General features: G+C 41.9%; 1 protein-coding gene across 2 annotated transcripts in view; it reads right to left on the bottom strand.

Moving 5' to 3' along the window:
- Positions 1–16705, bottom strand: part of Nhs (NHS actin remodeling regulator) — a 332167-nt gene extending 315462 nt beyond the window's left edge. For both annotated transcript variants that reach the window (XM_026396735.2, XM_026396734.2), the window contains exon 1: positions 16150–16705. In XM_026396735.2, coding sequence (XP_026252520.2) covers positions 16150–16705 — 556 coding nt within the window. The remainder of the gene's footprint in view (positions 1–16149) is intronic.
- Positions 16706–22078: the final 5373 nt, after the last annotated feature.

Raw genomic sequence — 22078 nt, forward strand, 5'->3', positions numbered from 1 at the left:
TGGGGGCTTCTCACAACTAGGTTTCAGACTTAACTGTGAAGACTTCACACACCTCACACCCAAAATGAATCAAAACACAAGACAGCCTTGGGTCTGCTTTGGTGTCAACGATGTTGCAGATATTCCTGATATGCTTGGAGGAGAAGGCTCAGATTAAAACATCACACTCGGGTTCTCTAAACATAGTCATTTCAAACCCTACTGTGAGGGAGTCTTGTGAGGCCAGAAGTAGGGGCCAGGAATGTTACACCATCCATTGAGTCCAGGACTTCAAACCTCAGCATAGGAGTCTGAGACGCTCAGCCCATGTCTGGGTATGGAAAGCAACTTCTATGGGAAGTGTTACAATTTGCTTGAGAAATTTTAAACCTCCACAGCCACAAAGTTCCATCTAGCAAGGATTGATATGTTTTGTATCAGATATTCAAAACCTTGAAGGCAGAGGCAAAGGAATAAACCTTTTCAGCTGATGGACAGAAAGCCAGCCCCCCCCCCATCTTCTATGCCTTTTGCTCTTCTGAGAAAATGTTCTGCCTTGCTTAGATTTTGCATAAACCTTGATAGTAAGGGCTATTTGGAGAAGGCAACTCCTGATAACTCTAAAACTAATCCAGCCAAGTGATTAGAGAACTCATCACTCTTCCTCCTCCACTCCCTCCCCAAGGAAAGGAAGTAATTTAAAAATCCAAAAGGATTCTCCTTCTCACAGAAGAGCTGAAGCGGTGCCAATAAAGATTCCAATGTCGAACTCCAATTATGTGGAGTTTGCAAGTGATTTGAAACACGGCCTTGTGAGGAGCCCCTGTCTGTAATCTACTTAAAAGGTTTTCTCCATTTTAGACACCAAAACTTGGCCATTAAAGATCAGTGATAATCTTTTACATTACTGAAAAATAGATCAAAGCTTTCACTTGGCCTAGTTTGGAAAGTCAAGGGACAGCAAAGAATAAGAATAGTCACTGTCACAACCTTGAAATGTCTCATCAAGGGAGAAAGTTTTGTAAGACTTAAGTTGGGAAGTTTTTATCCAATAGAAATGTGCAGGTACATTACCCAAAATATAGGAACTAGAATGTTCATAGTGGCATTATGCAAAATTAGCCAAACTGGAAGTTGTCTAAATATCTATCAATAGTAAAATGGACAAATAAATCATGCAAAAATTTTGAGGTGAGAAAAGATCATATAGTATGATTTCAAAACAGGTCAAAGTAATCAATGCTTTTCAAGGTTTAGAATGATAGTCATCCTTGAATGAAAAAGAACATTAGCAGGATTTCTAGAGGGCTGGAAACATTCTAAACTTTGTTCTAAGTGATGGTTTCAGAGGTATGTTCAGTTTGCAAGAACTCATTGAGCAATACATTCATGATTTGTGCCATTTCTGCATTTGTGTTTAATATTTATATATGGAAGGAGAATTATCTTGTTCTATCCTCTAGCAACATTTTTCCAGAAATAGGAACTCTGCTAACAGATTTTTATTTCCATCTGTTTACTCAAGGAAAGCTGCCACACAGCTTCTGGTAACACATAGGCTCTCTTTATGTCTCTCAGAAAAAGAAGACCCTATAGTTTAGTTATGCATTTTCAAAAAAACACTTTTTGATCCCTGCATTGTGCTTCTTTGTTATTCAGAGTGAGCTAATTATTGTGACAAACATCCCCTAAATCTCACAATAAAAATCTACTTCTCCCCCATGTGAAATTCAATCAGGTATTGGGAAGGCAGTCTTTCATGGGATGATTCAGAGACTCAGGTTCTTTCCATCCATCTAGTGGCCCCTCCATACCTTAGGCCTTAGAGTCCCCTGCTGAGCCCTCTGTGTGCAGCCAGCAGAGTGGGAAAGAAATAAAGTGCAAATGATTGTTTAGGAGCTTTTATCCAGCCTTCCTAGAAGTAGAGCAATTATTCCTCCCACAACTCATTGGACAGAACTTTGCACATAATCATACCTAACTGTAAGGTAAGCTAGGAGATGTAGTCTAGCTATGTGCCCAGGAGGAAAACGGAAAGAGTTGGTGAACACCAAGTCATTCTCTGCTGTGACCTCTCTTCTAGCTATTCCATACCTGATGTCTGACTACGAAGAACAGAAGACATGCCATTATGAGCAAAGATACAGACAAAGGACATGGACATTTACATTCTACACTTCCATGATGGCACACATCCATAGCTAGGCCTTCCCATGCCTATCATCAGAAGTCTGCACTCTCTGAGAATGAAGGAATAATGGCAGTCAGATGCTAAATTGTTCTTGCAGTACTCAGTGACATGAGTGAGGCTAACCAAGCCAGAAAATGGGATGGCATTCTTCTGTCCCCATTTTTACCATGCATCGGATTGATCAGAGTATTTCCTCTAATTGAGGAGTCACAGGAGTTGAGTTTTATCCACTTTTTTTGTACCAGGGATTGAACCTAGGGGCACCTATCCACTGAAGCACATCCCCAGCCCTTTTAACTTTTTATTTTGAGACAGGGTCTCACTAAATTGCTCAGGGCTTCACTAAGTTGCTGAGGCTCACTTTGAGCTTGTGATCTTCCTGCCTTGGCCTCCCAAGCTGCTGGAATTACAGACGTGTGCCATTGTGCCTGATGGTTTTACCCATTTTTATACCTACTTTTCCCCTTAAACCCCCTGGTAATAATACTGATTATTATTACAAAAAGTACCACCAATGGTGTACACATATAACCCTTACTGTGTGTACTGTATATACCACACACTGCTGGTGCTGCCCTTGGAATACATTCACTTAATTTTCACAACAACTGTATGAGATCGATACTAACAGTGTCTCCATTTCACAGATTTTTAGTCTCTGAGGCACAGAGACTAAGAATTTGTCCAAGGTCACACAGCTGGTAAGTGGTTGAACTCCAAGCTAACATATGCTGTTTATTATACAAAGGTGATCTGGATTAGGAACACAAGCATGTAATCATGACAAAGTCCCAGTCCCTCAGTGATAAAATCTTGAAACTACACTTCATAAGCATCAGACTTGATTCAACTGGGCTGATCAAGCCACAGAAAAGCACACAAAGTAACTTGGAAAGAAAACAAAGTCAAAGTCAAGAAGTAAAGGATGGTGTCACTTCTTAGGGATTTTTGTTTTGTTTTTAAATATTCATTTGCACTTAATAGCCACTAAAGCCACTGCATTGACAGATCAATTAAGAAAATCCAAAAGGGCTTCAAACTCAAATTTATAAGCCAATATTCTAGCCTTCTCCATTCATTGTTTTTATTAAATATATTTATTTATAAGTGAATCTCATTCATCATTATCACCTTCCATCCTGTTACCAGCCTGAAATTTGCCTGTCTTATACTATGGAACAAAGGGTTAATGTAAAGCCACACAAGAGGAAACCTTACGCAATATATTTTTCTTCATGCAATTGGATTAGTTTTAATTAGCAAAGGCTAACATTTTGCCAGATGAGCACTGGGTGATATCTGATACCTGAGCGGATTTCCAACAACTCTTCTCTCACACCAAAGGCATTTAACTCAAATAATACTCTTTGAAAACATTTCAGAGCATCCTTCCCAATATCTCTTCTTCATTTGCCCACTTCTCCCCACCATTGCCTCAAATATCAAAACCTATGTCTTTTCTGTTTGCAAAACAGAAAACCCCATGACTTCTCACATGGAAAAGAATTTCTGTGCTATTTATTGCTGCGGCACTTCTCCTGTCCCCCCAACGTTAATCTCTAGACTCAAACTCTTTTTTTTTAAGAGAGAGAGAGAGAGAGAGAGAGAGAGAGAGAGAGAGAGAGAGAGAATTTTACTATTTATTTTTTAGTTTTTGGTGGACACAACATCTTTGTTGGTATGTGGTGCTGAGGATCGAACCCGGGCCGCACGCATGCCAGGCGAGCCACATCCCCAGCCCTAGACTCAAACTCTTGACAAACACGTGCCATCTTGCAAAAAAATCACTTCAGGGGTGGGGAGGAGATCCACTGAGGTGGCAGAATTTTGGTGCCAAAAAGGGAAATACAGCTTTATTTGCATTATTAAAATATAAATACAGGCTCAAATAACAGAGTCCAGATGCAGGCTGAAGAGAAACATAAATATTGATATTATATTCTAATGAACATTATGTTTCACTGGCTGTCATCTGTCCCCACAGCTACTAGCTCTTCTCTCTCTTAGATGGGTAGTATTAAGAAATCAAGAGTAACTAAACCCCAGAATAGGGCTTCTATTTCATAAATCTAAATGCACTTACATAGAACAATAGGAAATCAAATTCTAAACAACTTACTTTGTTCTCCATTGAGGTTTCAAGCACAGGAATAAGTCGAAAATACAGGTGCAAATCAGTATTCTCTACTACTTAGAAAAATTGCATCTGAATAATAAGGTCCTTTTACATGTCTTTAAAAATGTTATTTTAGCTTTATCTTAGGAAAGCTCCTACTTCTAAATTACTCCTGGGGACTCTGAGGCCAGATTCTTACCCTTGTCCAGACCCCGATTCTCCCTAAAAATCCAGCACCAAGATATCAACACTAGCCTATCACCATCGGACCAAAAGTAAGGAAATTCCACTGTTTCAGTTTGGCTTGGAAATCTTATACATAGAAAGGCTAGTTCTTAATCTAATTCTGCTTGAGAGCCCAGAAGCTTTGTGGAATAATTTTCTTCTGATGTCATATTCATACAACAGTCCCAGTTAGGGGCTGGCGCTAGGCCATCAGAGTTCCAATACTGTTTTTTTTTTTTTTTTTTTTTTTTTTATCCCAAAGAGTGTTACCTACCTGGAGTGAAGTGAATTTTCTCTCCCTCAATAGTGCTGTGGATTATACAAGTAGACACAGGTGTTGAAACTGATCAAACTACACAGTAAGATCTGTACATATTACAGCATGTAAATTATACTTTAAATTTTCTTTAAAAGGTATTAAAATACCTTTTTAAGTTTTTCCAAGAGAGAAAATAAGAATAATCAACAACATTCTAGGAGAAGTGCCTACTTTTTCAAGATCAATGGCTTTACCAAACACATTAGGTATATGTGTGAGAATTTGCTCTTACTCCCCCTAAAAGGAGTACAAAATGCTATATAACATAGGTTCCTTTGGAGCAAGTCTGTCAGAGGAACAGGGAAAGGGGCTTTCCTTTTCTTTTCTATTCCCTTCTGTATGGGTTTGGTTGCCCAGCCCTGCACATAAGCAAGAATGTCAAAGCTCTAATGTGGACCCAACCATTTCTTCATACTTCCACCATCTCTCACCAGGATTACAACAGTCCCCTACTTGATCTCCCTGCTTCTACCCCTCCTGCCTCTCACACTATCTTCTTAACACAAGAGCCAAAGTGATTCCTTGAAACACCAAGTCAGTCATGTTACTCTTAGGCTTAAAAGCCTACAGTGACTTCCAACTTCACTCAGAGCAAAAGGCAAAGTCCTGACAATGGCCTACTGTAAGACCCAAGGTGATCTGTCCCCATCCCTCCATGCTGGTCTCCTCTCCTCACACTCTCCTCCTTGTTTACTCCATATCCACCATACTGGAATCCTTGCTATCACTGAATCATGCCAGGTATGTGCTCACTTCAGGACCTTTGCACTAGCTATAGCTGTCGTTTGCTGGAAGAATGTTTCTCCATCAATTAACATAATTAACTCCATTACCATTTTCTAACCTTTGCCTAAATTTCACTTCCCTAATGAGGTCCATCTGACTACCCTATTGAAAATGGCAACCCCACCTCAACCCTCTGGATCATCTGCACCCTGCTCTATTTTCTTTGTGCCTATAGTACTTGCCACCTTCTAACAGACTTTATATTTTCCTCAAAAGTGTCATGTTTGTTGTTTCGATTATTGCTCTCCACTGGAACATAGATTCTTTGTAACTTTTTGTTTACCAATCAAATGTGTCTAGAATAGTGTGTGACACATAATAAATGAATGAATCTGGATGATAAGCTATTGCTCATTTTTCTCTTTCTAAACTTTACTGCATATCAAAAAGTGCTCACAAAGAAAGAAGACCCTTAATTGATGTCTTTGACTATGTAAAGAGACACAGCACTGCTTGGTCAGCTAGACCCTTCCCCTGACCCAGCATTTCACAAATTTAGACAGAGGTTCTCACCTACTTGGAAAAAATTATTGCATGCCTTCTACTCTGTCTGATCAAATTACACATATAAAATATCCAATAATAGTCAATGATTATCAGGGGCTCACCATGTAGCAGGCAGGATTCTCAGTAGTCACACATTTGACTCCTTTAGTCCTTTCAACAACCTAATGCAATAGGTAGCCCTTTTATCTCCATTCCATAATAGATGGAGAAAAAGAGATTTTCAAAAAATTGTTCAAAGTCATACAACTTTGAAGGGGTGGAGCTGAGATTTGAACCCACACAGTCTAGCTTCAGAGTCAACATCCATAACCACATACTCTCCTGCTTCCCAACACTTAGATACACCATGCCTTTCCCAACCTTATACAAACTGAATCTAAGGAAGCTCCAAATGGCATGAATTCCCAACCTTAAGTAATAAGGACATCAAGTCTTCATCAGGTACTCTAAAAGACAGAAAGGCACAACACCCCAGTTTTCTGCCTTTCACAAACTGGACACTCTAGAGCCAGATAAATGAACTCTAGGACCCAGGGAATCCCCTTGCAGTCCAACAATGCAGTCATTCTATGGCAAAAAATGGCAAAGAAGATCCCCCCCATATAAACTTTTTATCTATTATATAAAATAAATTAAAATGGTTCCTCTGCTTGTTACAAGTGGGTCCAGTCTGAGCCAGATTAACCTCATTTCCCTTTTGAGTAGGGCTATTACACCAGGAGATCAAAGGCATGCTACAGGCATCTTGATTTCAGCAAACCATTTGACAGTCACTCTTGATGATAGATCTTGTGGGCAAGGTGGAGAAATGTGGTTTGAACAGAAAGGTGGGGGGTGCATTTGTTGCTGCTACAACAGTGGTACCCAAGGAATGCTGATTGATAGATGTCAATTTGGAGGGATGCTGCTAGTACTGCCTGGCAATGGGCCCTGGTCTTTGAGTCCATCTAAACAATAATTTTATCAGAGATGTGGATGATGACATAGAATCATGTTTACAGTGTCTGCAGAGAGCAAAATGCTGTGGGCAGTAGCTGACACACTGAATCAAGATTTTAAACCATCACCACTGATTAGAAATGAAAGAGCAAAGCAAACAAGATTCAATTTTGCAGAGACAATGGGAGACACTTGTGAAATTGAAGTTCAAAATAATAACTGTACACCTAGAATCTAGGAAATCTCATATTTAAAACTACCACTATAAAAGAAGAGGGTTCATTGGGCCATAAGAGCAAAAATACCCCTAACAGAGTTGAGCAATAGTTAAAATATGGACCACCTTGGTTCTAGGGGGGCATTCATATAAAGAAAGGAATGGGTCCATTCATATTCTGTACCTATGGTAGACAGCAACCAAAGTGGGAGGGAACTGGAAAACTGCCATTAGGAGACTTGGTGGAAGGAACTGAGGTTGTTTTACCTGGAATTAAGACCATAACCTACAGGTACTTAAAAGATGCCCTGGAAAAGAGATTCCTTATGGTCCCAGACCTCAGAACTAGGACTAAAAGACTACTACTATAAAAAGAGTTAGACTTAAGGTAAATAAGGACAAAGTGAGAATAGGAACTATCCAGCAATAAAAATTCCGATTCCTAAGAGTCTCCATGGGCATAGAAACAAGATGGGCTGACATTTCAGACTCCTTAAAAAATTCCAGTGCTGGATGGGAAGTTGCATTTCATGGGTACTAAGGTCTTTTCCAACACATAGAATCCCAAGATTCTATGACTCTTGTTAAATCAACTTTATTCTTGGTTAATTTCACTTTGAATGACTTAAAGCACGTAACAAGTAAGTATTTTTTCAGCATATGGATACCTATTTCCTCAGATTATTATTTCAATAAATCCAAACCTTCTCATGTTCATTAATGGATTGAGAGGTGGACCTTATATCAGAAATTAAAAAAATGACCGTACCTATCATAGTCATTCACAAAGATGAGCTAGGCAGGGTCCCTGATATGTGGTCGAACAGTTCATTAGGAGTGCCCTCCAAAATGTTGTTTTAGTATATTTTAACCTTAGAATAAGAACCTTCCATTCATAAACCACTCCTGCCTCATTATTTTTATTTTAAGTTATTAGCAAATATGATCCATGAAGATTTCTTGATGCAAAAAAAAAATCTTTCAGGAATTTTTGTGTTAGATGGTTTGTTCCAGGAATACCTTTCCTATGATTTTTTTAATAGAGTGACACAAAATCTTATATCTCCCAATTTTTAATAGAGTAAAAGAAAATTAAATGGAACCATCAAAACTAAATTCCAGCCATGTTTAAAGTTATCATTGACCCTAAATTTTCAGTGTCATATGAAGTCAGTGAATTCTCAAGACTCATGGGATAATATGAGACAATAGAAGAAATTTCACATGTCATAGTAATTTAAAGGTTATGCCCACTAAAGATAGACTAGAAAATCCAAAACCACTTTTCTGATGGCATCATGTGGAAAAATGCCATCACACTGAGGAAGAAAGAAATCTTCATTGTTAACATCTTGGCAATATCAGTCTAGCATAAGCTCAAGATTTCCTCAATAAAGCAGTTTGGTAGTTTTTAATCTAAAAGCCCAATACAATAAAAGAAAAGTCAAGAAAGAAATGTGTTGCTGTTACTGGTTATGAAATTACAACCATGAATTATTAACCTTTGAAAGATTGCTTTCTTCCCAGTTGTTCTATGATGGGTTTAAAAACAGTTTTCAGTGGAGCTGTTAGGATCTCATAATGCCTCCGAGAAATTCACTGAGCAGAGCCAGAAAGAAATGAAACTTAACCACAGTTACTGAGTCATTCAAGAAAACACATTAACCAGACTGCAAAGAGTTTTTACAACTGGTAGAATGAACAGAATGGAGAGGGAAAACAAGATCATCTTCCAAAAGCAGAATGAACTGATTAGTGTTGCCACACCAACCCCAAACATCCACTTCACCCAATGTGTTACTTCCTAGTTCCTTTCAGGATTTAGCAGTTTCAGTATCTGCTCTGACTGAAATTATGCTTCTCCAACAGGGAGTGTAGATCTCCTGGGCCATCACTGACCCATTCCACAGGGCAAGAAACAGCATTCTCAAAAGCAGGCTGATGGAACATCAAGAAACTGATGTTCTTTATCATCATTAGACTTGAGTTCCTTCTGGCTCCTTCTCACTGTAGGCAACTGGGCTCAATCCTACTGGATAACTCTGGAAATGGTGCAGAACATGATGTAAAGCTTTGATTTCCAAAACGTAAGGGAACTGGAGCATTTGTCCAACTCTTTTTCTACCATTGGTTGAGTGCTGCTTTGGGGACATTAATTTGCAGGCACCTCTGGCTTTCACCAAGACTATGCTTGATTCATTAGCCAGACCAAAACAAAAACCCAAGGCAAAGTCACAGTAGTTTACAGTAACTAGCCTTCAGCATGAGAGGTGAGGTCTGAAGGAATGCAGCAGGGCATGGATAGTGTCTGCTGTACAGAATAAGAAAAGCTAAAATGAAAGTGAGCATGGAGTTCAAGAGATGAAGGAGGTGGTGATTAAGAAATTAGATTCCAAAAAAAAAAAAAAAAAGAAATTAGATTCCACTTCACAAAGATGATGATGGTCAGCTGAGCACCAAAGCATGAAGATAACTTAGCTAGTGAAAACGTTCTAGAAGGAAAGAGTAGTATATACATGGGCATGAAGAATAAGAAAACCTGGAAAGTTGGAGAACACCAAGTACTTCAGTATGATTGGTGCATAGAGCTGGACTAGGGTGAAAGGTGAAGAAGGCAGGGAAGGTGATGGATGGAAGAGTAAGATATGAAGCTTTCCAAGAAGACAGAATTATATCCTAAAGGGTCTTGACTTTAATATAGTAATTTCTGTGGATTTATGTGGAAACATGTGGCAGAAAAGTCTAGTGGGTGTAAATACAACATGTAGACTCAGACCTGGATCCTAATTCTAGGCCCCAACACTTTCTAGCTGTTGCTAGGAACAAATTGCTAGCTCTCAGTAAAATGGAAAAAAATAATAGTACTTTTCTTCTAGAGCTATTATGAAGACTAAATATGATAATGTATATAAAATTCTTAGCATTGGAGCTGACAAGTAGCAAAGCTCAACAAATTTTAGCTAAAAATAAAATCAATCCATTTGATGAATGACAAACATGTCACTGCAGTGCAATGGAGAAACGATGATCTTTTCAATAAGTAGCAATAGGTCAACTGTGCATCTATATGAACAAAGACAATCTTGACCCCTACCTCACACCATCTGCAAATATCAATTCCATATGAATTGTGGGATCTATATGACAAAAGCAAAACAAAAAAAAACTTCTTGTGTTCTACACAAGTGATATCTTCATGGTCTTGTGGCTGGTAAAGACTCTGTTTAAGAATGGACAGCAGAGAACACAAAAAAACACTATCCATAAAAAAAGGATTGATATAAACTGGACCACATAAAAACACATAAGAACTGCTCACCAAAAAGTAACACTGAGAGTAGAAAGGCAGGCCACCGAGTGACAAAAGGTATTTGCAATACTCATAGCTGACAAATGACTCATATCCATAGTATATTAAAAAAAAAACTCCTACAAGGCAATAAGAAAAAGGTACAAAGAACCTTATTTTACAATGAGCAGAAGTGTTGAATGGGTAATTCACAAAAGGGAATATCCAAATTACTTTAAAAATATGAAAAGATGTTTTATTTTGCATGCCATCAGAAAAATAGAAAATAAAAAAATTAAAACCACTATAAGATTATATTACATACCCACCAGAGTAGTTACAATAAAAAGATAATACCAGAGTTGGTGGGATTAAAAATTGCTACAAAACCAGGCTGGGGTTGTGGCTCAGAGGTAGAGCTCTCACCTAACATGTGTGAGGCACTGGGTTTGATCCTCAGCATCACATAAAAAAATAAAATAAAATAGAGATATTGTGTCCACCTATAACTAAAAAATAAATATTTTTTAAAAATGCTACAGCTGGTTTAGAAAACTTAGGTGGTATCTACTAAAACCAACATATCCATCCTTTGTCATCCAGCATTTTCACTTTTAGATATATACCAAACACTTATATATACATGAGCTCATCAAAAGGCAGGTAGAAAAAATATTCATGAAAATAGTCCTAAAACAGAAACAATCCAAATGCTGATTATCAGGAGTATTAATCAACAAATTGTGGTATATGCACATAATGGAATTTTATTCAGCAAGAGAATAAATAATGTACTAAATATGCAAACAACAGTGAAGAATCTTACAAATATAATGTAGAGTGAATAATGCTACACACTAAAAAGTATATATATATATGTGTGTGTGTGTGTGTGTGTGTGTGTGTGTGTGTGTGTGTGTATCTCCACTTATATAAAGTTAAAAAGCAGGAAAATCTAACTGATGGCAGTAGAAGTCAGAAAAGTAGATACCTTTGGGGACTGGCAATAGTGAGTAATATGGGGCTTGAGAGGAAAGTGTTTCAGGCAGAGTAATGTTTTATTTCTTGACCTGGGTGGTGTTTTCATGAGTTATTTGCTTTGTGAAAACCAATCAAGCTGAACACTTACAATATGTGTGATTTTCCATACAAATGTTATACACACACACACACACACACACACACAGATATAAAATTCGTTTTTAAAATTCAGTAACCAAATATAATCAACAGCAATATAATCAAAAGCTAAAAACATTAAAATGTCTGAGGATAGTATTTTAGCTTGACATTGAAGCCCATGAAGTAATTTCAAAGTGTCAAGTATTAGTGACTGAAAAGCTGGACTCACTTCAAGTTCATTACCATAAATCTTAGAAGGCTCTCAACACAACCAGATAATCCCACTGCACTTCCTTACTGCATCCATGTTCCCCCCAAGACAACTTATTAACACCTTCCCTTCTCTCCTCACATTGTCACACCCTCTCAGTTGATGACCGCATCACATAATTCTCAGAGAAAATAGATGTAATAGTAGAACACCCCATTCCATCTCTGTCAGTCTACCACCTGCCTCTCTGTCTCTATGCTCCATTTTCTCTCCAGGTCCCATGAGTGAAATGGTGCTCTCATCTCACCCCATCTCAGTTTCTCAAGGACTTCCATAATGGCCCAGTTCCTTTCTCCAGCATTTTCAATTTCCTCTTCTCCATGGAATGTAAACATGCCTAAAATATCAAGACCTTTTAAGAAAATCTCCCTTGGTACTGTATTCCACTCCAGCCACTGCCCCATTTCTCTTCCAAGCAAAACTCCTTGTAAGAATTGTGTCATTGCTATTTCCTCTTTCACCCCTCCTGTTTTTTCTCCAGCTCCTCTTATTGGGCCTTAATCCCCACGCCTCTACTGGAATGCCACTTATCAAGGCTTCTAATTAATTACAGGCTACCAAACTCTGTGGTTTCTTCTGTTCTTGGTGCCCATCTTACTCTCACAAGCATTGAACCAAGATGGTATCCCCCGCATCCTTTTTTCCTTTCATTTTTTGGTGTGTGTGTGGTGTTGGGGATTGAACCAGGGCCTCACACATGCTAAACACATGCTGTACCACTGAACTACCCCCTAGCCCCCCCTCCATTTTTGAAGCACCTTCTCCTGGCTTCCATCATACCACACTCTCCTGATTTTTCTTCTAGATTTCTGGCTATTCTTCCTCAGCCTTTCCTATTAAACTTTCAAAGTTAGGCTCTTCTAGGCTAAATGGTAGCTCCCTTTCCTTTACTATCTACACTGTCCCTAGGTCAAAGCTTCACCATACCATCTCTACGTTTATGTCTCTAATTTGTTTCTTCATCCTGTCTCCTTATCCTGAGCTCTCAACTCACGTCTAATTGTGTGAGACACATCACACAGACTTAACATGGCTCAAATGGAAAAATATTGATTCTATTCCCCCCATAATAAAATATCCACTCTCCCACTACCCTTCCCCAGTTTTGTAAATGGCACCAACTTCTATAAGTTTTTTCAGTCAAAGAAACTGAATCATCCTTAATTATTTTTTTCTGGTACCCTTTACCCAATCCTATCAGTAAGTCCTATCAATTCCATTTCCAAACTGAATTCAGAATCCAACCACTTTTTACTTTCTCCACAGCTACTTCCCTAGTTCTACACACCAACACTAGCTTCACTATCTAACTGGTCTACCAGCCTCCAGGCCTGCCTCAGGGGTGACTTTGCTAAAGTGTACTTCAGATCAAGTCATCCCTGCCCAAAGCCTCCCAGTGTGTCTGAGGGCAACAGAAAGCAGCTGAGGGTGGGCATGATAATCTAGGGAGGGGAGGCTATACAGGGAGTGTAGAGGCACTTGGGCAACCTCAAAGTGGGAGCAAAGGAAACATGACTGACTTTCAGGCTTCTTCTCCCTTTTAAACTCTTACAGGCCTGAGCAGTAATGTAGCTGATACCACTGGTACCCCACTCAGAACCCCTCTGCCCTCCCTGGAGGATCTCTGTACACATTCTTATGCATACCACAGGTTTTTGGTAGCTCTCCCTACTTGGCCCTAGGAGCATGCTGGGATCATACATGAGGCAAGCCTCAGAAGCCAGGATATTCACACTCCAGGCTCTACCTTCTATCTGCAAGTAGCAGAAGTTGTGCAGCAATATTCCAGCTTCCTCACCCCTCAGCAGAACACATCTGAGGTGTGTGCACCAAAGGGTCCTAAGCTGGATTCAACTGCAGTTGTCTGCAGTGGTAACCAGTTCACATCAAGCACTAGCTTTTCTCTCTTCCCTGTTTCACTTCCTCACTCCCTCTCTGGGATTCCTGGGATCTCCTCTCAAACTGCATGCATGAAAATCTTTGTCTCTGTCTCTGCATTCTGGGAAACCCAAACTAACACATGTTAATATTGTGCTTTTACTCCCAAAGGTAATGCCTTCTATGACATCAAATAAGAACAATGACATCTAAATTTAGATGAAGGAGAGGAGACAGAGATCTGAACACAAAGTGAAGAGACAGCGTTTTGGAAAAACAAAAAAGAATAGATTTTTAAGTCTTTCCCTGGGTATTATATTAGTCTCTTCTTTATTCACATATAAATATACATGAATAGAGTATATATTCACCACTGTATGCATATAGTAAAGGTCCTCCTCTTATTTCCATAACCATTAGTTGATACTCTAAACAGTTAAAAAGGACTTGAAAGGACTGTTAAAATCCAGATACAAAACTACTGCTGCCTCTAAAGAAAGGACAGAAAGGAGGACACATTCTCCACTGGCAGTGAGTTTCATTTGTGTGAAATCAAACTATTTAAGGAGAGGTGTGTCCTCCCCCGACTCCCGACGCCATAGCCATACACGCACACAGGGGAAATGTATGCACCACTCAACAGTCTGCAGAACTTCCCTCCAGTTCTTTTGAAGTGAAATCACCACTCCCCGCCACAACCACACTCCCCAGATATCAGTGCTGTTGAAAGTGAAGGGCTTGTCCCTGCTGTGTGGTTAGGGGTAAAAAAGGAGGCAGGATTAAAGCGCTCATTTCCAGTCCCAAAAGTAAAATACGACTTGGCCTAAGGCAGTCCTAATTCTTTCCAGAACTCATCCCCGGAATTGCCCTTTTAAACAACCAGTCATTAACCCAACTCCGGGTCTTTTATAGCTGCGAAAACCGATCCACACATCATTTATTCATTACGCTTATTATTATTGTTATTGCAGAAAAGCAGTGAATTCCCAGGGCGGGGTTCAAAGGGTTTTTTTGGAGGAGGAGAAAAAGAGGGGCAGGCGGCAGAGCAAGGAGGTTAGGCTGGGCTGCGCGACAGAGGTGCACGGAAATCCCAGGAAAGGTTGCCTCGACCGGGTGTGCTCCTAGGCCACCGGCGCACGGTGCAGCTGCTGCAGCAACAGAGGAAGCTTCTTATGTAAGTCAGAGTCGCTGACATCACCTTTGCTGCGAGCATTGCAGCGGGACTAGGCGCCAAAGGACCCGCGTACCAGACCAGCACTACTGTCTTTTGCCGGGGTCCTTCCTAAATGATTCCCCTGCTGCTAGATTTGGGCAACCATGTACCAGGGCACTGGCCTGCACGCCCCTTGGAGAGCAGATGACACAGAATGACTACTTATCAGGAGCTCTGTGATGTTGAAAGAGTGAAGTCAAAGCACAGTGAAGATGCCCAATGGTCTTCCAGACCTCCTTCCTGGCTCTCTCCTCCAAAACTGCCTGGCAGGACTCGTTCATATGTAAATCGACACACGCCAGTAGATTTGAGGGAAAATGCCCTGGGGCAAGGGTAGGGGAAGAACAGGTACAGAATCTTCCTAGGGCAGATGGCCTAACGAGCCATTTAGAAGAAATTCTAGGTTGTTCCGGGCAAAAAAGATGACCTGGGTCTCCTCCATCTCCCTAGGGACCAAGCAGTAGCGGCTCCCTTTCGTTCCTCCGGTCCCTCCAGACCCCAAAGGTTTTCAGTAGAGCACTTTGGAGTTCAAGCCAAGAAGAGAGGAGCATCGCACTACGTCGCACACCCATGAGAGGCATAAGTTCGGGGAATCCAGGCAGCCCGTAAGGTCATAGAAAGAGTGACAAAGCCACTGCAGGAGCTCTAAAAGGTTATCTACTACTCCTGGAGCCCCCAAGCATGGTTCTGGGCTGGGTTGCTGGAAGCCACAGGAGTTGCACCCTTCCCTCCTCCCAAGGACAAAAAAGGCGAGTCCAAGAGGTGAATGACAGACTCTCTCTGCCTGCTATACCCCCATATACGCTCCCTTTCTGAGCGTTTTCAGCCCACGGATGCTTGAGAGTTCAGAGGCTGCCCTTTAACTTTCTGCCCTCTGATGTCTGCATCCCTGCCTTCATGGGGGTTAGCCTGGCTTTACTAAGCCCCAGGAGGATTGGGGTGGATCTCAGGGCAAGGGAGGGGTGGGAAGGCAAGAGAGTAAGGTGCAAGTTGCAGCAGGCGCGGTGCCGCGGGGCTGGGATTGCGGTGACAGGGGAAGGCGCAAGGGTGCGGCGCAATAGCTGATCGCCCCACGGGCTGACGGCGCGAGTACTCACGCACTGCCTCCTGCTTGGGGTCCAGGGTGCCGAGGATGCGCTGCACGCCGCCGAGCTTGCCCTGCAGTGCCCAGACACGGCGGTGGGTAAGCTGGATGTCGCTCTCGAGCTCCTGGAAGAGGCTGCACGCGTGCCGGGCCACGTCCGAGAGCTGCCGGAGGACGCGGGCCAGCGCAGCGTTGCTGACTGCGCACAGGTCCAGCATGAGCAGCACAGCCGCCGCTGCCGCGGTGGAAGCCTCACCAGCTGTGGACGCCTCCTCCGGGACCCCCGCCGCGCTCTCCTCGCCGGCCGCAGGCGCTTCGCCCTGAGGCTGCTGAGCCTGGTCAGCCGGCACAAGTACCGGCGGCGGAGGTGGCGGCAGCCCGAGAGGCGCAGGCGGCGCTCGGGGAGGTTCCTCTGGCCCCGGCAGCTCGGCCTCCTCCCGCCGGCCAGGCGGCTGCAGGGGCGGCGGCGGCTCGGCGCTGCCTCCACTCTCATCCTCGTCTGGGCCGGGCGCCGGGCGCCGCTGCCGGCACAGCCACTGCGGCTCCACGATCCGCTTGGCGAAAGGCATCCCGCGCAGAGGAGCCGCGACTTTCTGTTCTCCTCTGAGCGCCTCTCGTGAGCTGGGGACCGGGCGCGCCCACCTGAGCAAGGAAACGGCAGGAGTCCAGCAAGGCGCGATCCAGGCAGTCCAGATACGCAGGGGGCTCCTCGGCTCACCTGGCCTCCCTTTCCCCGCCCTCTCCCTAGCAAATCAGTCCAACTGGTCCTCCTTCGGGTGCACAGTTCCCTCGGGAGGATGACAAGCGCCTGCACAGAAATCCAGGGGTGCGCCTGGGTTCCTCACTTGCTTCCAACAGGGGTCGGCTGGCTCAGCTCCATCGTTCCTGCGCTCGCCGCCGCCGCCCGAGCCACTGCCGCCGCCGCCTATATAAACGGGTGTGTGTGTGTGTGTGTGTGTGTGTGTGTGTGTGTGTGTGTGTATGGATGGGTGTGAGTGTGTGCGCGCGCCTCAGTTTGAAAGTACCCCGGCGCAGGCCTCTCCCCGCGCGCCCCTTGGCCGCTCCGGGGAGCGATTGCGCCCTGGATCTCTCCCCCTCTCTGGGCGGGGAGGAGGTTTCAGAGAGGCGCTCTGAAAACCCGGAGAGAGGAATCCGCCTCCAGCCGCGGCGCAGGAGGCGGCGTGGGGGCGGTAGGGCCGACGCAGGGCGGGGGAGGCCAGGGCGAGAGGGGCGCAGCGCCCTGTGCGGCCGCTGGGAGTCACTGGTGGCCTCGCAGCTGTGGGCGCCTTCTGGCTCAAAGACATTTCCTCACATCCAAGGGGTTAGCATTGAGACAGTCAGTGTGGTGGGGGTGGGGAGTTCTCAAGTTGGGAGTCGGGGTGCAGGTAGAGAACACAGAGGGAGGAAGGTGGGATATTGGGGATGCGGCAGATTTGGCATGTTGGAGCAAGTTCCTTCGTCGAATTCCAGCTTCCTTCAAGCCCTTTAGGTTCCTATAGGGAAAACTGGACTGCTCCTCTGAGTGCCCGGGGCTCTGTGAGAGCAGAGACAGCTGAGGAGGTAGGGCGCATCCCAGTGCGGCTGGAGTAGCCAGAGTGCTGTTTATACCGTTTCCCAGGCATGGTATGGCGGTCTGTGCTGGGCGCGGTCTCTGTAGAATATTATGAATGAGACCCAAACAACCAATGATCAAAACCCCTAGAAAAGTGCTTGCAAAATTCATTAGGTGAGATGAATCGGATTACCTCCTTGTCACCCTACTGTGATCATCATACACAGGATTTTTAAAGTTCTCCATTAGAGAGATGATTCACAGAAGAATGGAAAGTTTTTCCCTTTGGTTAACTGAAAGGTATAATTTCTTAAAAGACATACATTTTTGATTGCAGCATTTTGCAGGCTGGATGCTGTCAAGCTAAAACCTAAAGAGTTTGGGAAATGTTAATAAAATACATGCTTTCATCCCTCCAAAGCGAATACTGTTAAAATATATTTTTTTTTATTTTAAAGCCACAAGCCAGATCTTGGGAATGCAGCCTTCATTTCGTGCGTCTAAAGAGAACATGGAAAAAATATGTTTTATGGCAATAATAAAGTCCTCCAGACCTGTGGTGGTGTCTCTCCTGCTCTCCTTGCTTTTAGCAGGAGACCCTGTGCAGGGCCCAACAGTCAGCACCTTGGACTGGCCCACACTTTGGTTATAAAGGTTTCAACAGACCCTTGTCTTATTCTACTGAAAAAATAATATTTTTGGCAAAAGAATATCCTTGTTCATAAAAGATCCAAGCTGGGTATTTGGAGGTAAAGGGTCATGATGTCTGCAAGGTACATAAAAGTGATTCACCAACAAGAATGATGATGATAATAATAGCATGCATGTATAAAGAGAGAGAGAGGAGAGAGAAAAGAAAATATAGCAAAATCTCAAAAATAGTGATCTATGTAAAAGGCATATTGGGGCCCACTATGTATTTCTTGCAACTTTTGGTTTGGTTTGGTTTCCAAATAAAAAATAAAAGAATATTTTTGAACAGAGTCTTTTAGCATTTATTCGTTATCTCACAAATCTAAAAAGCTTAGAGCTGGCTGATTTAATTTAGCTTGACTTTTTAATATGTTCAAAATTTTGAACATGAGTTCTGCTAGGTAGGCAAGCCAGACACTCCTCCCTAAACACACTGTTGCATAAGGAACAATGGGGGAGTATGAGAGGCTTCAGTTAGCAAGCCTTGTGGCAACAGTCTGCCCTGCCTCCCAGTCCTCTGTACCCAGTATTATCCTATTAATAGCATTCATTGGAGTCAGTGGAGTGGCCAGTTGCACATTGACATGGGCAATGAGTTAGTGGTGTGTGGCTCTCACTCTTAAATGGAATTTGGGGTTATTGGTGAGTTCCTGCCAGAGCCCAAGAGAGATGATCTTAAAGGGAGGGCAAAGGCCCAGGAGAAGATTCCATGGGGTAATTAAGCTCAAGAACAGACTAGTTACCTGTTGTATGTCCCAAAGTAGCCACACAGACTCGATTCAAGACTCTGAAATGATTCAAAGCACTGTTCAACTACACAAAAAGGAGAACCCTCTGTTACCTCTTGGACTCCTACTCATGTGTTAATAATGCATACAGTTAAAAATTTTTAAAAAAGCTTTGATATTGTCTTTCAATCTCCTTGGTTCTCACTGTTCCCCAGGGACCTCTCAAGACAGCTTCCTCCAAAGCCACCAAAAAGAAAACTAATATGAATGATTGTATTCATCAAAAATATGGTTGATTTACTCTCATTCATTTGTAAGGTGTGAATAAAAGCATTTTTTTAGAAAAGTGTGTGATTGTTATACATTAGTAACACCCTCTAAATAACAACTGTTTGGTAGCTATGAGAGGCAGCCTCAAGACAGCCTCCTGACCCTATCTCAAGTCCCTCCCATGTGGTTCACTTCTCTCTTCCTGCACATTTTTGGGTGGGACTCCTGCTTTGTAGAATGAAAATATTGAAATAAGAAAAAGGTAGTATCCACATGTAATCCTGATGAAATATATGAATAGTCTTAATGCTGATGAGTTTTCAACGTACCCAAGCTCCTGAACTCTGTATCTTTCTTATTCAAATCCTGGCCTGTGCCATTTCACTCTTGAGTTTCCCACAAAAAGTTCTGATGAAGTCAAGTATGCTATCTTAAGCCTGATTATTATACCTCGTTATGTATGTATGCTGATCTGTCCTGATCTCTTTCCCTCTCTCTCCCCCTTCTCCCCATCCCCCCCTCTCTCCCCTATCCATGTACACGTATTTATTTTCCATGGCTTGTAGCCAAAATGGAAAGGAAAGACAGCATTTAAAAAATGACCTAATTGCCAGCAGTCATTCATACAATTCAAAGACCAACACAATTTCCCCATAAACTCAAATGTGCGGTCAGTATAAACCTTATGCCATTGTAAAACGAATGAAATATCCTGTCTGTGTCACCACACCCCATGGTTACACTCCTGCCTTCTCCAGCCCAGTAGGAAGTAGGGCTTTGCTAAATGATAGGTTTGACATTGTGAGAGCCATAAATCACTTCGGCTTGCAGTCTCACTATTCACATGCTTCCATAGAACTACATTCAAGTTTCCCCTAGAATTTCATGAGCAGGGAAGCAGAGATTCCTAAAAGACTCTTCACCTGGGCTGGGGTTGTGGCTCAGTGGTGGAGCACTTGCCTAACATATGCAAGGCCCTGGGTTCAATCCTCAGCACCACATAAAAATAAATAAATAAAATAAAGGTATTGGGTCCAACTACAACTTAAAAAATAAATATTAAAAAGACTCTTCCCCTGAATTTTTTGATTCAATATCCCAGAATCAATGCTGCACCAGCATTGATTATACTTGAAAAACATTTCTTTTATCGAAAAAATGCCAGGAGATGTTAGCATAATCATTTAATTATAGTGACTGAAGTCTCCTTTCCTCCATTTGGTTGCAACTGTTCTTTACTTAATAGCTTTAATTCACTCCTAAAAGCCCTACCACTAAGTAAAAAGCTGTTAAGCAAGAAATATTTCCATTAATTTTATTGGGGAAAATTGAGCATTTCATCCCAACCTTAGTTACTGAAACTATTTCACAGATAGAAAAATATATCAAGCTTATGTTAGTAAAACTCAACAATTTGGAAGTAAACGAATATGGCTTGCAAATAAAGTATAATTTCACAATACCTTGGGATGGAGAAGAGAAGATGTGACAGTGGGTGGTGAAGGGTAGAGGGGAATAGTCATTCTTGGAACATTGTTGTAGAGTCATTGGTTTACACTGAAGACAAAAACTGTTTAGAGATCTTAGTCAATCTATACCTAAACTACACTCGCAAATACAGTTCTAAAGTACAGAAAGATGCCTTAAGGGAAAAATAAAGTCTGAAGATCAGAGAAGCTTGAAATATATGGAAAAGGTCACACACATAATGGACAAAAGAGTTGCAGAAGATTCTGATCACCTTTCCCTCATACTTCAGGAGGCCACCATCTTCAGGTTCCCCAAGAACATCTCCCAAGTTAAAGGTTAGCTGTTACCTCTGAGAATCATCAACTCCTTTTGTCTTTTAGCTTTCTGGGATGATGGGAAAAAGTCCAAAGCCCCTGGTTGTATGCCATCTTGTCTGAGGGAACTTGCATCCTTCTATAGGTGAGGCTTATGGCATAAACATTACATACAAAGCTGTCATAACTTGGTTTTTCAAGTTCAAAAATCCAAGTTTTTTCTAGTTCAAGAATCTCAAATTTGGCTTTGTTTACTGGTGTTCCCATGAAACACAGGGGAAAGTATATTCATCAATATATCATATTATTAAATCATCACAAAACACAAGTATATCTGCATATGTATTGATAACTGTCATGAGTATGGTTTCAAGGGGAGAAAAAGACTATGTACTACTAGTTAAGGTTTTCCTTTCATTTTTAGCTTGTGCTTTTCATCCTCAAAAATTCTCATTAAGTCATTTAGTCTATCATGGAGGATAGGGGTTTCTGTCTGCATTTTATTAACAAGGAAACATAAGCAGAAAAAAATAATGATATTAAATGGTTTTCCCAAAATGCCAAACACTGTGAATCCAAAAACTGTTCCAACCAGCCTTTTTATCTTCCCATGCAGGGAACTGTTGATTACTGACATTGTTTCCAGTGGGAGAAATTCTTCTTTCTTATCTTCAAAAATCCTAGCCTCCTATTTTACAACTGAATATAATTTTAAACACGCCAAATCTGGATCTAGTCAGAACTGTGAATACATCATTCAAAATAACTGACAGAGTTAAAGCAGATGGTGATAGCAAACAACAATGGAGTTTCATTCACTTATTCCTTCTTTTGGTTATGCAACAAACATTTGCCGGATGCTTCCATTTACTGATTGCAAATGTTTATTGGGTGCTCAGGCCCTCTGTGAGATTC

The sequence above is a fragment of the Urocitellus parryii genome, chromosome X, assembly GCF_045843805.1.
Source record: "Urocitellus parryii isolate mUroPar1 chromosome X, mUroPar1.hap1, whole genome shotgun sequence".
In the NCBI taxonomy this organism is placed as follows: Eukaryota; Metazoa; Chordata; class Mammalia; order Rodentia; family Sciuridae; genus Urocitellus; species Urocitellus parryii.